This window comes from Vigna angularis, chromosome 5 (assembly GCF_016808095.1).
Source record: "Vigna angularis cultivar LongXiaoDou No.4 chromosome 5, ASM1680809v1, whole genome shotgun sequence".
Classification (NCBI taxonomy): Eukaryota; Viridiplantae; Streptophyta; class Magnoliopsida; order Fabales; family Fabaceae; genus Vigna; species Vigna angularis.
Genome location: NC_068974.1, coordinates 37,909,871 through 37,922,028, shown reverse-complemented (window position 1 = coordinate 37,922,028; position 12,158 = coordinate 37,909,871). Strand labels below are relative to the sequence as shown.

General features: G+C 34.0%; 1 protein-coding gene and 1 long non-coding RNA gene across 5 annotated transcripts; one reads left to right on the top strand and one right to left on the bottom strand.

Moving 5' to 3' along the window:
- Positions 1-951: 951 nt before the first annotated feature.
- LOC108340158 (uncharacterized) lies at positions 952-3,169 on the bottom strand. 3 transcript variants are annotated; one of them, XR_008249176.1, is made up of 4 exons: positions 2,983-3,169; positions 2,760-2,832; positions 2,442-2,543; positions 952-1,880 (listed from the first exon to the last, which is right to left on the bottom strand). It is a non-coding gene; the product is annotated as an uncharacterized LOC108340158 (long non-coding RNA). The 3 variants fall into 3 exon arrangements; XR_008249175.1 differs by having other exon boundaries at positions 2,442-2,832; positions 2,983-3,164; XR_008249177.1 differs by having other exon boundaries at positions 952-1,716; positions 2,442-2,832; positions 2,983-3,164.
- A 448-nt stretch (positions 3,170-3,617) lies between these two features.
- LOC108340433 (protein DETOXIFICATION 46, chloroplastic) lies at positions 3,618-11,846 on the top strand. 2 transcript variants are annotated; one of them, XM_017577823.2, is made up of 14 exons: positions 3,618-4,145; positions 4,245-4,339; positions 5,288-5,396; positions 5,528-5,583; positions 5,893-5,948; positions 6,392-6,530; positions 6,650-6,787; positions 6,868-6,936; positions 7,033-7,143; positions 7,246-7,374; positions 8,026-8,103; positions 11,270-11,341; positions 11,432-11,491; positions 11,577-11,846. In XM_017577823.2, the coding sequence occupies exons 1-14, from the start codon at positions 3,725-3,727 to the stop codon at positions 11,676-11,678; spliced, it is 1,635 nt and encodes a 544-aa protein (XP_017433312.2). In that variant the 5' UTR covers positions 3,618-3,724; the 3' UTR covers positions 11,679-11,846. The 2 variants fall into 2 exon arrangements, with proteins under 2 accessions (XP_017433312.2, XP_052734425.1); XM_052878465.1 differs by lacking the exon at positions 11,432-11,491.
- Positions 11,847-12,158: the final 312 nt, after the last annotated feature.

Genomic DNA, 12,158 nt, shown 5'->3' with positions numbered 1-12,158 from the left:
ATAAATTCACCAAATCTTTTTTAACTGCTAAACGAAGGGAGAAGGGATGAAAGAATTGGAAAAAAAAGAGTGCAGGAAATTTTTTACTAAAAATTTGTGCAATAATAACTTAAAATTTATAAAAAATCTATCAAATCAGTTTTGTTTTCTTAATTATCAAATAAATGGATGGAAACAATTTGGTTTGATGGGACATTTACGTTTTTGAGTAATTTAGATAAAGAATAATAATACTTTAACAATATTTTTTATGACAACATTTTAACATCATTTATGTGTCATTATGTGATTGGTCCAAAATTATTTTACAATCAATAATAATAATTATAAACACCAACATGGATCAATCATATAATGACACATAAATAATGTTAAACACCAACAACATTGATAGATGAGATATTGATATTTGTGATTTACTATACTGGTGAGCTTAGCTTATAGTAAATACTTAATTTTCTCACGTAATCCGTATGGATGACAATTTTGATTGACTTCTATATATTTATAAAATTTTAATTACTGTATACACGTATGTTAATTTTTGAAAACACTAACTTATTACCTTATTTTGCGTGTCTTTCTATTGCTTATCATCTCTGATTATCATCTATTACTAAAAGTATAAAATATATGATATTACAAGGAAAATCTCAACAGATATAGGTTGAAAAAGATAAAAAAAATATTTTAATTATTTTTTCTTTCCTAAAGTTAAATAAATATAGCATGATTCCTAACAAATATTTTATTTTTGGAAAATTTTTAAAGATAATATATAAATGTTTATTTGTCTTATATTTAGTGATGTTCAGTGGACATTAAATAAACTATATTAAATTATTAAAATATTAATACACAAACCACTTATTATTTATGGTTTATAGTAGACAACAAATGTGACATTCCAAATATATAGCAGATATATATATGCAAAGATATCACCAATTTATAATATTAGAAAACAGTTAAGAGATGTACTTAAAGTATTATAAGATTACAGTTTTCTAGAATTTACTAAGAAATTAAAACTTCAAACACTAGAGTATTCCAAAATATGTCCAGAATTTGAAACTTAAAACATAATAAGTTCTTCAAAATGACATAAGAGAACTAAGAATTCCTAGTGAGTCTAAGCTGTAACATCATCTTCATTTCTCTCCAATGTTGCCTCCAAAGAAACCTCATCTTCTTCTACTCACATCCAAGTGGATGATCATTGCAAAAGAAAACACATACAACAAGCACACAAACAAGCAAGGGTGAGCTAATTATATAAAAGCATGCATCATATCAAGCACATAACACACAATAGTTAACTTAAATCAAAGCAGTTTAAGGCATACATCCTAGCATGTTATCTTCTAGACTTGACTCGTCCGGACTTTAGAATGATAGTCGAGCTATGGCGGATCCTGCACTCGTGGTGACTTATGAAACTTGGGTTCCCCACCTTGCCACACTCACGAGGTTAGCCTGTTCCGGGCCTTGAGGCATACTGGAAGCTCCCAAGACTAAGACCTCCTGCTACTCCTCACCACATGAATTAATCCCTCTACTTGAGTATGATTAGCCATTGGAGTTTCAGAATGACCCCCAAGACTGAGCTCCTACTTTCATTCTAAAACACTAAGGATCTCACCAAGAGATCCTACACAGATGGAACTTGATTTACAACTTGGATCATACTTTCATCACTTTGTAATCATATACTTTCTGCCACAATAAACATATACACAATCTCAACAATATACATTACTCACCACTCACAAATTATAAAAATAACATCTCCACAATTGAATCTAAGTTAATCAATACCAAGAACCAAATAGCTCCAACTAACCCATAACAGCTCATAAAATGCATCAATTTATACATACCTACAAGTAATATAATTATTGATTAACACTCACGTTTCAATATAAGAAACAACTATCCTTACTTTAATATATATATATATATATATATATATATATATGATACGTACAGTATCTTGTAAATATACATATTTATATTATATTAGAAGCATATCAAACTATCTTTTCAGGCACCTGTTTTACTGCAATCAAGACTACTTTGGATTCTAAATTAATCATAACTAACTGCCCACCCTGTAAATCATAAAGTGCAAAATGGATAATGGAGTTATTGTTTGGAAATACCAACCCACCATTAAACTAATATATATATATATATATATATATATATATATATATATATATATATATATATATATATATATATTTATATGGATCCTTATTTTAAATTTCGAATACACAGTGACTGATTTCCTAAAATTATAATTGACTAGAAATTAACACATGATAATTTTATACATCTACAATCAATTTGTTTTATTTTATTTTCATCCTAGTAGAGATCTTTCTTTACCCTAATTGTTCATCGGAGAGGACCCAGATGTCTGAATGCATCAAACTCACCTTCGACGCCAGCACATATGACTAGTCACAACTGACTGGACCAGGTCAGGACTGCTCTATGATCAGGAATGTGCCAACTGAGGTTTTTAAGGTTCCTCTATCCTACCAACAAAGAAAAACTCTCAACAATTAACAATTAATTTATTTAAATTATCTACCCTGTTCTCTTATGCTCTAAATCTGAAATGCCTAATTTTAATATTTTCACTTCCTCTCACAGCAACCAGTTCAAAAATTCATTCAAAAATACCAGTTCAACATTCATATGCATATATTTTTATAAAATAAATTCATTCAAAAATAATTAGCTCCCCTTACTTGGAAAGCTTAACAATACCACTTTTAGGAACGCTCTAGCAGTACCTCCTCAGAGAGGTGAGTTTGACAGCACCTATAAGCCACCAAAAATTGGTGCAGAGCACATTTCTTAGAGTTGGAAGGGACAGAGAAACTAAAGGAAAAACTACCAGTAACAGGCAACCAACAAGTTGCATGGCTTAGGTTCAATAACGATTGAAGAAAAGGGAAAAAAAACACTTACTGGTCAAAATGGAAAAACGTTCGGTTCAAACTGAAGCCCTTGGTGTAGCGAGCGCAGAAACACCTTCAAAACAAAATTTGATCGGTTCAGTGAAAATCTAGAGAGAAAGCAGAGAGAATTTTAGGGCAAGAGTTTTAGAGAGAGAGAAAAAAAGCTGACAAAATGAAGGAATTCTAATTTTTAGAAAACTCCTCCATAAGGTCATGGGTCCTTAGCTTATGGGCTGACTGCCTCAACATAAGACCCAATAGCCTTATTATTTTCAAGCTCTTACAACAAAACTTTTGTATGATTGTAAATTTTATTATTTCATATTTTATACATTATTTAAAAGCTTTAGAAAAAATACTACATTCTTAAATTTTTCTTTTAAAATTTATATGTATTTTTTTTATGGAAATCTCAATGGAATACATCCTTTTGTTTTTTCAAAATATAAAATAACAACTTCTAGCAACAATGATAAATATATTGAATATAATGTTGAACACATTTTCCTAGGAGTGTTTATCGGTGAATAAATTTATTACAAACCATAAAACTTAATAAATTCAATCCGACAATACTTTTATCATTTTAATAAAAATAAAAATACTAAAATAAGTACACTAATATATTACTAGAAAGAGAAGAAAAGGATAGACAATCAGTTTGAAGTGTGGTGAGCCACTCAGCCTGCGGTGGGAGGGAATACTCTGCTTCGTTTTCCTTCCCTCCACCAAAGCAGTGCAGAAGGCAAGAAATGGCATTCAAACTCAAATCACTACCTCTTCCTTACTCTCTTCACTCCTCTACCCGCCAAAACCCGAATTTCACGCTTTCGAACCATCGTCTTCCTCGTCGTTTCTCTGCACCTTCTCTTCCTCTCGGTATCTCTCTCTCAAGCACAGCTTCAGCATCCAGGTTTCATCGCACTGCCTTAGTAACCGCTCGCGCTGTTCGAAGTGATGAAATCGCCAACGAAGGCGAAGAAGACAAAGATGAAGAATTATCGAGGCAGGGTGTGAAAAAGGAGCTAGCAAATAAAGGAATATGGAGTCAGATGAAGGACATTGTGATGTTTACAGGTCCAGCAACCGGACTTTGGATATGTGCACCACTCATGAGTCTCATCGATACTGCAGTTATTGGTCAGAGAAGCTCCATTGAACTTGCTGCTCTAGGTATTGAAAGAGATTAGTCGTCACTCAATTCATATTATTAGGATTTCTCTTAATTATGAAAAATATATCGTTTATCTTATTCTAGTTTCCTACGACCAGGTCCTGCTACGGTTGTTTGTGATTACATGAGCTACGTGTTCATGTTTCTATCCATTGCTACTTCCAATATGGTTGCCACTGCCCTTGCTAAACAGGTTGGTAACAGACACGTGAGATTATTGGATGGTAAATTGGTAAATATGATGCACATTAGGTCCAGATCTGTGACGTTGGCAGCATCGATGCTCTTATGTGTGGTGAGTGAAGTGAAGTTACACTTTGTGCTACAAGGGAGGATGGTGCCCTGCGGTTTTTCGTCACAAATCTTAGAACACGGTTTACCTTATATATTGCTTCCATATGAGGACAACATAGAACTGTAAAATTTTGTTCCCAGTTGTGTTTTTTTTTAGTGGTTTATCTTTACGAGAAAGTTTATGTAGTGGCTCTATCGGCAGAACTTCTTTTTGTGGTGTTAACACTATGGTACAAAGCTTAAATTTATGCATGTGTTGGAGCTAAAGATCACAGTTTTGTCTCAGACGGACTAAAACTTAGAATGGATACAACTGTAGGGACAATGAATAATTTAACATAATATTTGTTTGCAGTAAGGAGCCGGCCAGATAGAGAGTGATGAGGAACAACTAAATAACAGATTATTTGAAATTAAATAAGCTATATCGTTATCTACAATTGTTATTCTTGTAACTTCTTCTAGTTTCTAGGCTTTTGTTTCTCTATTTATCTATTTAAACAAGTGTATACTGATGCAAAGATTAATTGAATACAATTCTCTTTACCAGATTGATTGATATATGTTGGTGATTAGGAACTTAATGTCTAAAACTTAACGTAACGTTGTAAAATGTAAATATGCAGTGTTGCGATGATTTATCTACTACCACTACTACTACTACTATTATTATTATTATTATAATAATTATTATTTGGTGCTGTAAAATGTAAATATGCGGTGTTGCAATGATTTATCTATTATTATTATTATTGTTGTTGTTGTTACTAAATCTACACGATTCAATTTGTATACCCACCACTCTGTACTTTCAGGACTTATACTTCTCTTTCACGAGTTTGTGTAGGATAAAGAAGAAGTACAACACTACATATCTGTCTTGCTTTTTGTTGGGTTATCTTGTGGCATTGCGATGCTTTTGTTCACTAGGCTATTTGGTGCTGCAATAATAACTGGTATTGAAAGTGGAGTGTTTTATCCATTTGTGCTCTTCAACTCATTTTGGATAGCTAGAATTCACTTGTTCTGAAAGGTTAGTAGAGTCAATCCCATAACTGATGAATTTTCTATTTATATGCCGTTTCAGCTTTCATCGGACCAAAGAATGCACACGTAGTACCTGCAGCTAGCAGTTATGTAAAGGTTTGTTTCTACACGATTTTATATCATTTAAATTAAATAAAGACTGCAATCCGTGCTCTATAAATCTAGAAGTTATAAAACTATTACGAAGACAATTAATTTATCATTTCATCAACTCTTTTTTTTCTTGTAATTGTAGATGAAGGTATTATGTAATATTGCTTTTGTTTTAGAAAAGAGCTAGAATCTTGTAAAAAGGAATTTGCTACATTAATTATTTTTTAAATGATATGTGATAGTGTTCTCATCCTCTTATTTTGGTGCAGTGAATTTTCAGTTACAGTTTTCTTTTTCTTTTTTCAATTTTAGATTCGAGGCTTGGCATCACCTGCCTTACTTGTTGGATGGGTTGCTCAGAGTGCAAGGTGCAAATATGCTATTTATTTCTAACATCAGATTCTCTGATGTAAGTAGTTTGAAAATTTTATGTCAAATCTGAGATACTGCTCCAGTCTTGGCATTCTATTTCATGTAGCAATTGATATGAAGATGAAATACTGTTCAATGTATTAGTAGATTATTCTTGATATTTTATTTGGTAAAATTCCTGTGCTTTGACATTTCTGAGACAGCATCTCTATATCTGGAATATATGTTGTTTATCTCTCATATTTTAAGTAAAAAGTATGTGTTTTCCTCTTTCTATTTTTTTTAATAACTATAATCATGAATAACCTTTTAAAGTTTCCTCTATATTTGCAGAGCTTAATACATACCAAGTATCAATGTTTGCTTTGTCTAATTTGAAAAATATGTTAAGCATTGGCTTGTTAAATTAATTAATGGTTTTGGTATTCACGTTCTGCAGTCTTGGTATGAAAGATTCCTGGGGACCCTTGAAAGCTTTGGCTGCTGCTAGTTTTATAAATATAAGTGGTTGTATAATTTTGTGCATCTATTTAGGCTACGGTATTGTAGGGGCAGCATGGGCTACAATGGTTTCACAAGTATGCTGGACTAACTCTTATTTATGATATTATATTGAATTGTATTATATATGGTTGTACTCATTCTCATAGAACTAAGCTCATTGCGCACTGCTTTTCTCTTCCCTTGTTGCTTATAGGTTATTGCTGCTTGCATGATGATTCACACTCTAAACATGAAGGGATATAATGCACTTGCTTTCTCCATTCCTTCAGGGAAGGAACTTTTGACGATATTTGGGCTTGCTGCTCCTGTATTTATGACAATGATGTCAAAGGTTGTCTCTAGTGTAATAGTTCTGTAGCTTTGTATGCAGTAGTCTAACCTTTTAATATAATCCGAAGTTCTGATGTTTAGGTGGCTTTCTACTCACTACTTATATATTTTGCTACATCAATGGGTACACATACAATGGCTGCTCATCAAGTTAGTTTTATTTTTGTCTTCTGTTGCCTGCTGTTGAGATTTTTTCCTTCCGAAAACCAAATTCTTGGACAGTAATAATTTTAATTCTTGCTTTAGGTCATGGTCCAAACGTATTCCATGTGTACAGTATGGGGTGAACCTCTCTCTCAAACTGCTCAGTCATTTATGCCTGAACTGATATATGGAGTAAATCGGAGTTTATCAAAGGTTAGTGTTTCTCATTTAAAATGTTACAAATCTTACGCTGATGTCAAAAGGTATTTTCCCTGTCTCAATGCCTCTTTTGGTTGTTTTCATGATATTGAACAGGCCCGATTGCTTCTAAGGTCTCTTGTGATAATTGGAGTTATACTTGGCTTATTGTTAGGGATTGTTGGAACTTCAGTTCCTTGGTTATTTCCCTACATTTTTACACCTGATCGGATGGTCACCCAGGAGGTTAGTTCATTCTGTTTTCAAAATTTAGTTTACATATCCGTGTTGTCTCCACTTTCCTTTTTAATCCTCTGCAACATGTTTGAAAATTTGTGGCAGTAGTATCAATCATTTGAAGCTAAATTGCGTTCTTCCCCTGTGTTTTATTTTGTCCCTTCAGAGTTTTATGATTTTAAATCATAGTCCGGATAGTAATGTTTCTAAAGCCGGAATACAGACATAAAAACGGTAAAGATACTGATGTACACTCGAACCATTGTTAATTATACACAAAATAATAATCAAATATAAAACATAAAGAGGATTCATTTGGTTAGATTTTAAAATAACAAAAGGACCATATTATGTCTCTTGCATGTTAAAACTTAATAGCAAGAGTTGAATTAATAAGTAAATATAAGCTACATAAAATACTATAGGTAAAAATGAGTAAATATGATTTAAAATGAACAATTATAAAGATTTTTGTGAAATAAAATAGCCAGCACATGTGCCAAAGACGAAGTAGCCAGCAGGGAGGTAATGATTGGTGAAGCTGGAGGTTTTAAATTTGTATCCTGGGATTCAATGTATATGCAGAGAATTTTATGAATTATAATATTTTGGAATTTAGATTATAAGTAACTGTTGACTACTGTGTTTGTAACCGTGCAGATGCATAAGGTGCTGATTCCATATTTTATAGCCCTTGCTGTAACACCCCCTACTATCAGCCTCGAGGGAACATTGCTGGTATGTATGTGCAGTTCATCTTCTTCCATACCTACTCTTCTAGGATGCTTAAGATCTTTGGGTGTGTTTGGATAAAAGTGTATTTCAAAGCAGAAAAATGGTGCAGATGCAATTTGTCATGCAGAAAGAGGCATGTGATTTTGAATTTCAAATCCCTTTCCTCAACCCTTAAATCCGACATTAAAACTTAATCCTCGTGCCCTTCTCAGTCGTGCCCCAGTTTGACTCACCTTTCAAATCTTCGTCTTCCTCATCCTCCCAAAACCTCCTTAGCCACTCCTTTCACAACCATCATATACACCTACGCACCACCACATTTAAACCAACCAGTCTCCATACAAAATCTTCCTCATCTCTTTCCAAGGTCGCAGCCTTCTACTTTATCCTACCCACCCACCAACCTTCATCTTTCTATCTCCTCCACATTGCCATTATTGCAACTCAATGGTCTCCAATGCGTTGTACAGCCACACTATTTATGCCACTGGTTACATGGATTTCACCTTCCTTGATTTTCTAGGCTTGAGGATGATTTCAATATTATGTTTTGGGCAATGTGGCGGGTGGGCAAGATTTGCCTGAATGAAGGAAAATTTCTACTTGGAAGTAATTTTGGAATTCTTAGTACTTTGCATATTGAGATTAATTACGATGATCCAGTCAATCCAGGAGAAATATCATTCATTGAACAGGTATAACATTATATTGGCTGAAATCAATCCCATCTTTGACTTCCTGCTGGGGAAAAAAGCACGAGCCCCCATTCACCTATTAGTGAGTCTTAGTTGATGGTATAGCAATGAAACTTCTCATCCTTCATTCTCTCCTTCATCTAGATTATGCTTAGGTTATTAGCATCTACCATTTTGGTAGAGATGAATGAAATGGAAAAATCAGTTACTGTGACCTTTTCTTCTTGATGGGCTACTGACTGATTCATAGGTGCAACTTGATATTGGTATCTTGCTTGGTGTGACTTCAAACTATTGCCAATGGAACTTTTACTGTAGTTATGCTTGAGGGCGTCGTGACCTCTATTGGTAAGCGTTATTGTTTACTTAGTTCCTTGATCATTTGGATTCCACTTGAAGGTTTACCCACAATGACCTAGTTATTGTCCAATCCATGGGATGCATCAAGCTCCAGATGTTTTGTTCATGAAAGGTTGATGCATACTACTTTGAGAGAACATATCTATCTAGCTACCGGTGAAGGACATTTTTTGAGGAACTACTAAGTGGCATGCATCAGTCTTTTGTTCATAAACAAAGTGCTTGACCTTGATGCATCCCATGGATTTTATAGTGGTCAGGTCAACTGTTAGTGAACTTTCACAGATGTTCAATTGATCAACGAATTGAGTATGATCATAATGCTAACCAATGGAGTTAGTGAGAACCCGAAGCATAAATGTTCTTGTGGGTCAAGCATAGCCCATAAAATGACTGGTCCTGGAGCTGATTTTTCCATTGGACTCACCTCGACAAAAAAAAAACTTGATGCTTAAAACCTACCCATAATCTGAGGTGAGAAAGAATGTGGAGTTGCAATGAGATGCTGTCCACTCAGTCATTAGTGATAGCCTCCAGAAAGTCTTTGGGTCAATAGGTGGATGAGGGTTTGTGTTTCATTCCACTAGTAGGAAACCCAAAAATGGAATTGAACTCAGCAATTGCAATGTTGAACAACATGCAAAGAAGTACTGAGAAATTTCAAAACCACTGTTAGGTACAATTTTTCCTTCTTTGGGGCAAATCTTGTCCAACCCACATTGCCTAACAAAATTGAAATCATCCCTCAAAAATGGAATTGAACTCAGCCATTGCAATGTTGAATAACATGCAAAGAAGTACTGAGAAATTTCAAAACCACTGTTAGGTACAATTTTTCCTTCTTCGGGGAAAATCTTGTCCACCCCACGTTGCCTAACAAAATTGAAATCATCTCTCAAAACTAGAGGATCAAGGGAGGTGAAATCCAATTACATGGTGGCATGAATGGTGAGACCATACATAAAATTGTATTTTGTCTGGTGGAAAGAGTCAGACAATACAAGAACTAAAATTGTTGGCGGTTGCCATGTTAACTTTTGTTCATTGGGGGCGCTCAAACCCACAGTTAGGATGAGCACGGGCAGTAGATATCCACTACCCTTGATTACCCGTTTAAAATTTTCTGCGGACTATCTTATAATCATTAATATTTTTTTTTGTAAATTAAGAAATCTAAATATAAATTCAAATAAGAAAACTATCTTAAAGCATAATCCAAATAAGATTGTATTTATCAAGATAGTCTAGCTCAGGTAATTGAACAGGATGTGAGTTATTCTAGTCATCCTTCTTTTCTACTTTTACTACCAAGTCAACCTTTATTCTATTGGTGGTTCCCATGTTCTCCCCTAATGGGGTTTCTTCCATGTAGGCTTGGGTTGGAAGATGACTCAACATCTTTCGCTTGTGGGCCATTGAGCTGCAACAATGGAGAGAGGGAGAAGGTTAGTGGGTGTGTAGGAGAAGATTGTGATGTGGGAAAGGGTGATTTGTGAGAAAATCCAGAGATAGGAAGATTTTGGGTAAAATGATGGCGGTGGGTAGAATATATGAAGGAGCGACTGTGGTGGATTTGGATGGATTATGAAGAATTTAGTGGTGGAGTCAGAAAGCTAAGACGGAATAAGGATTTACGTTAGAAAGCGGGATTTTAGGGTTGGGAAAGGGATTCAAAAATCATCTCGCATGACAAATTGCACGGTTTTGCAGCTTCAAAGTTCAAGAAATTTGAAACTGTCATTATTGTGCCGATTTCTTGTATGGTCCCGCACAGCTTCCAACAGGCCTTTTTTCTTCTGCAAGATCTATATTTATGCAATATAACAACTCCTTGAACACCTCGATCAATGGAAAAATCCTCCATTGTCCAAGCAATAACTTATCCGTCCTACTTTGTGTGTTTCATTAACTCTCTTAAGCTCATCTAAATTCTGTTGTTTCAAGTTGAATTAATATTTTGATATATTTTTTTTTATCATAATGGTATCTATTGCTTAACTTGATGATGATGATTTGATTTTATGCCCAACATTGCAACTCGTCAGAAACAAGGACCTCTGCATGTGTCACATAATAACTGCTATTGTAACTTTAATGTATGTTTACCCGTGCAGGCTGGGCGGGATCTGAGATTTATAAGTTTGTCAATGGTTGGATGCTTTTGCGTGGGTTCACTAGTATTATGGGTAAAAAACACTTTTCCTTGAACTCCTGGCGTACATAGATATTTCTTGACAAATTTTGCCTGAAACATACATATTTTTTGTGATGGCCAGGCCTTGAGTAGTAGATTTGGCTTGCTAGGCTGCTGGTTTTCCCTGGCAATATTTCAATGGGTGGGAATAAGACCCTAGAGCTTTTACTAATCTAAAGTACCAGTTCTTTATATAATCTGATTAGTAATTCTGTTATGGTTGTTAGGCTCGGTTTTCAATGGCCCTCCAGCGCCTTCTTTCTCCCAACAGCGTTTTATACTCCGAAGATACAGACCGGTATGAGCTGCTAAAGCTAAAGACTGCCTAGTTTGTGTTTCATCACCCAAGTTACAATGACAGAAGACTATTGGGTCATCTCAACCCACGGGTCATTAGTTTTATAATTCATTTTATCTGATGAGTTAGATTGGATTGAATAAATGAATTTCCTTCTACATATATCATTACTATAATAAGTAGCATGAAAATTAATTCAGATCCTTGTAGTGGTGCACTTTGTATTTGTTTATGTAGTACTTTACTTTTAAAATTTGTATTTCTTAAAGAAAATATCTTTTATTAACTGCCATCTTCAAAGATTAGAATAATATTACTTACTCTTCTATCATTTATATAAAATTTCACTTAATATTTAATTAATTAACATATATTTACATATTATAATACAGAAAATAAAATTTTGAAGTACAACATTTTATAAATATTTTATTGAAATCAAGAAAATTAGGTTTTTTTAATATAATCTTAAATGATACCTATAAAGAAAGTAGTTGTAAGCAGTATAGTA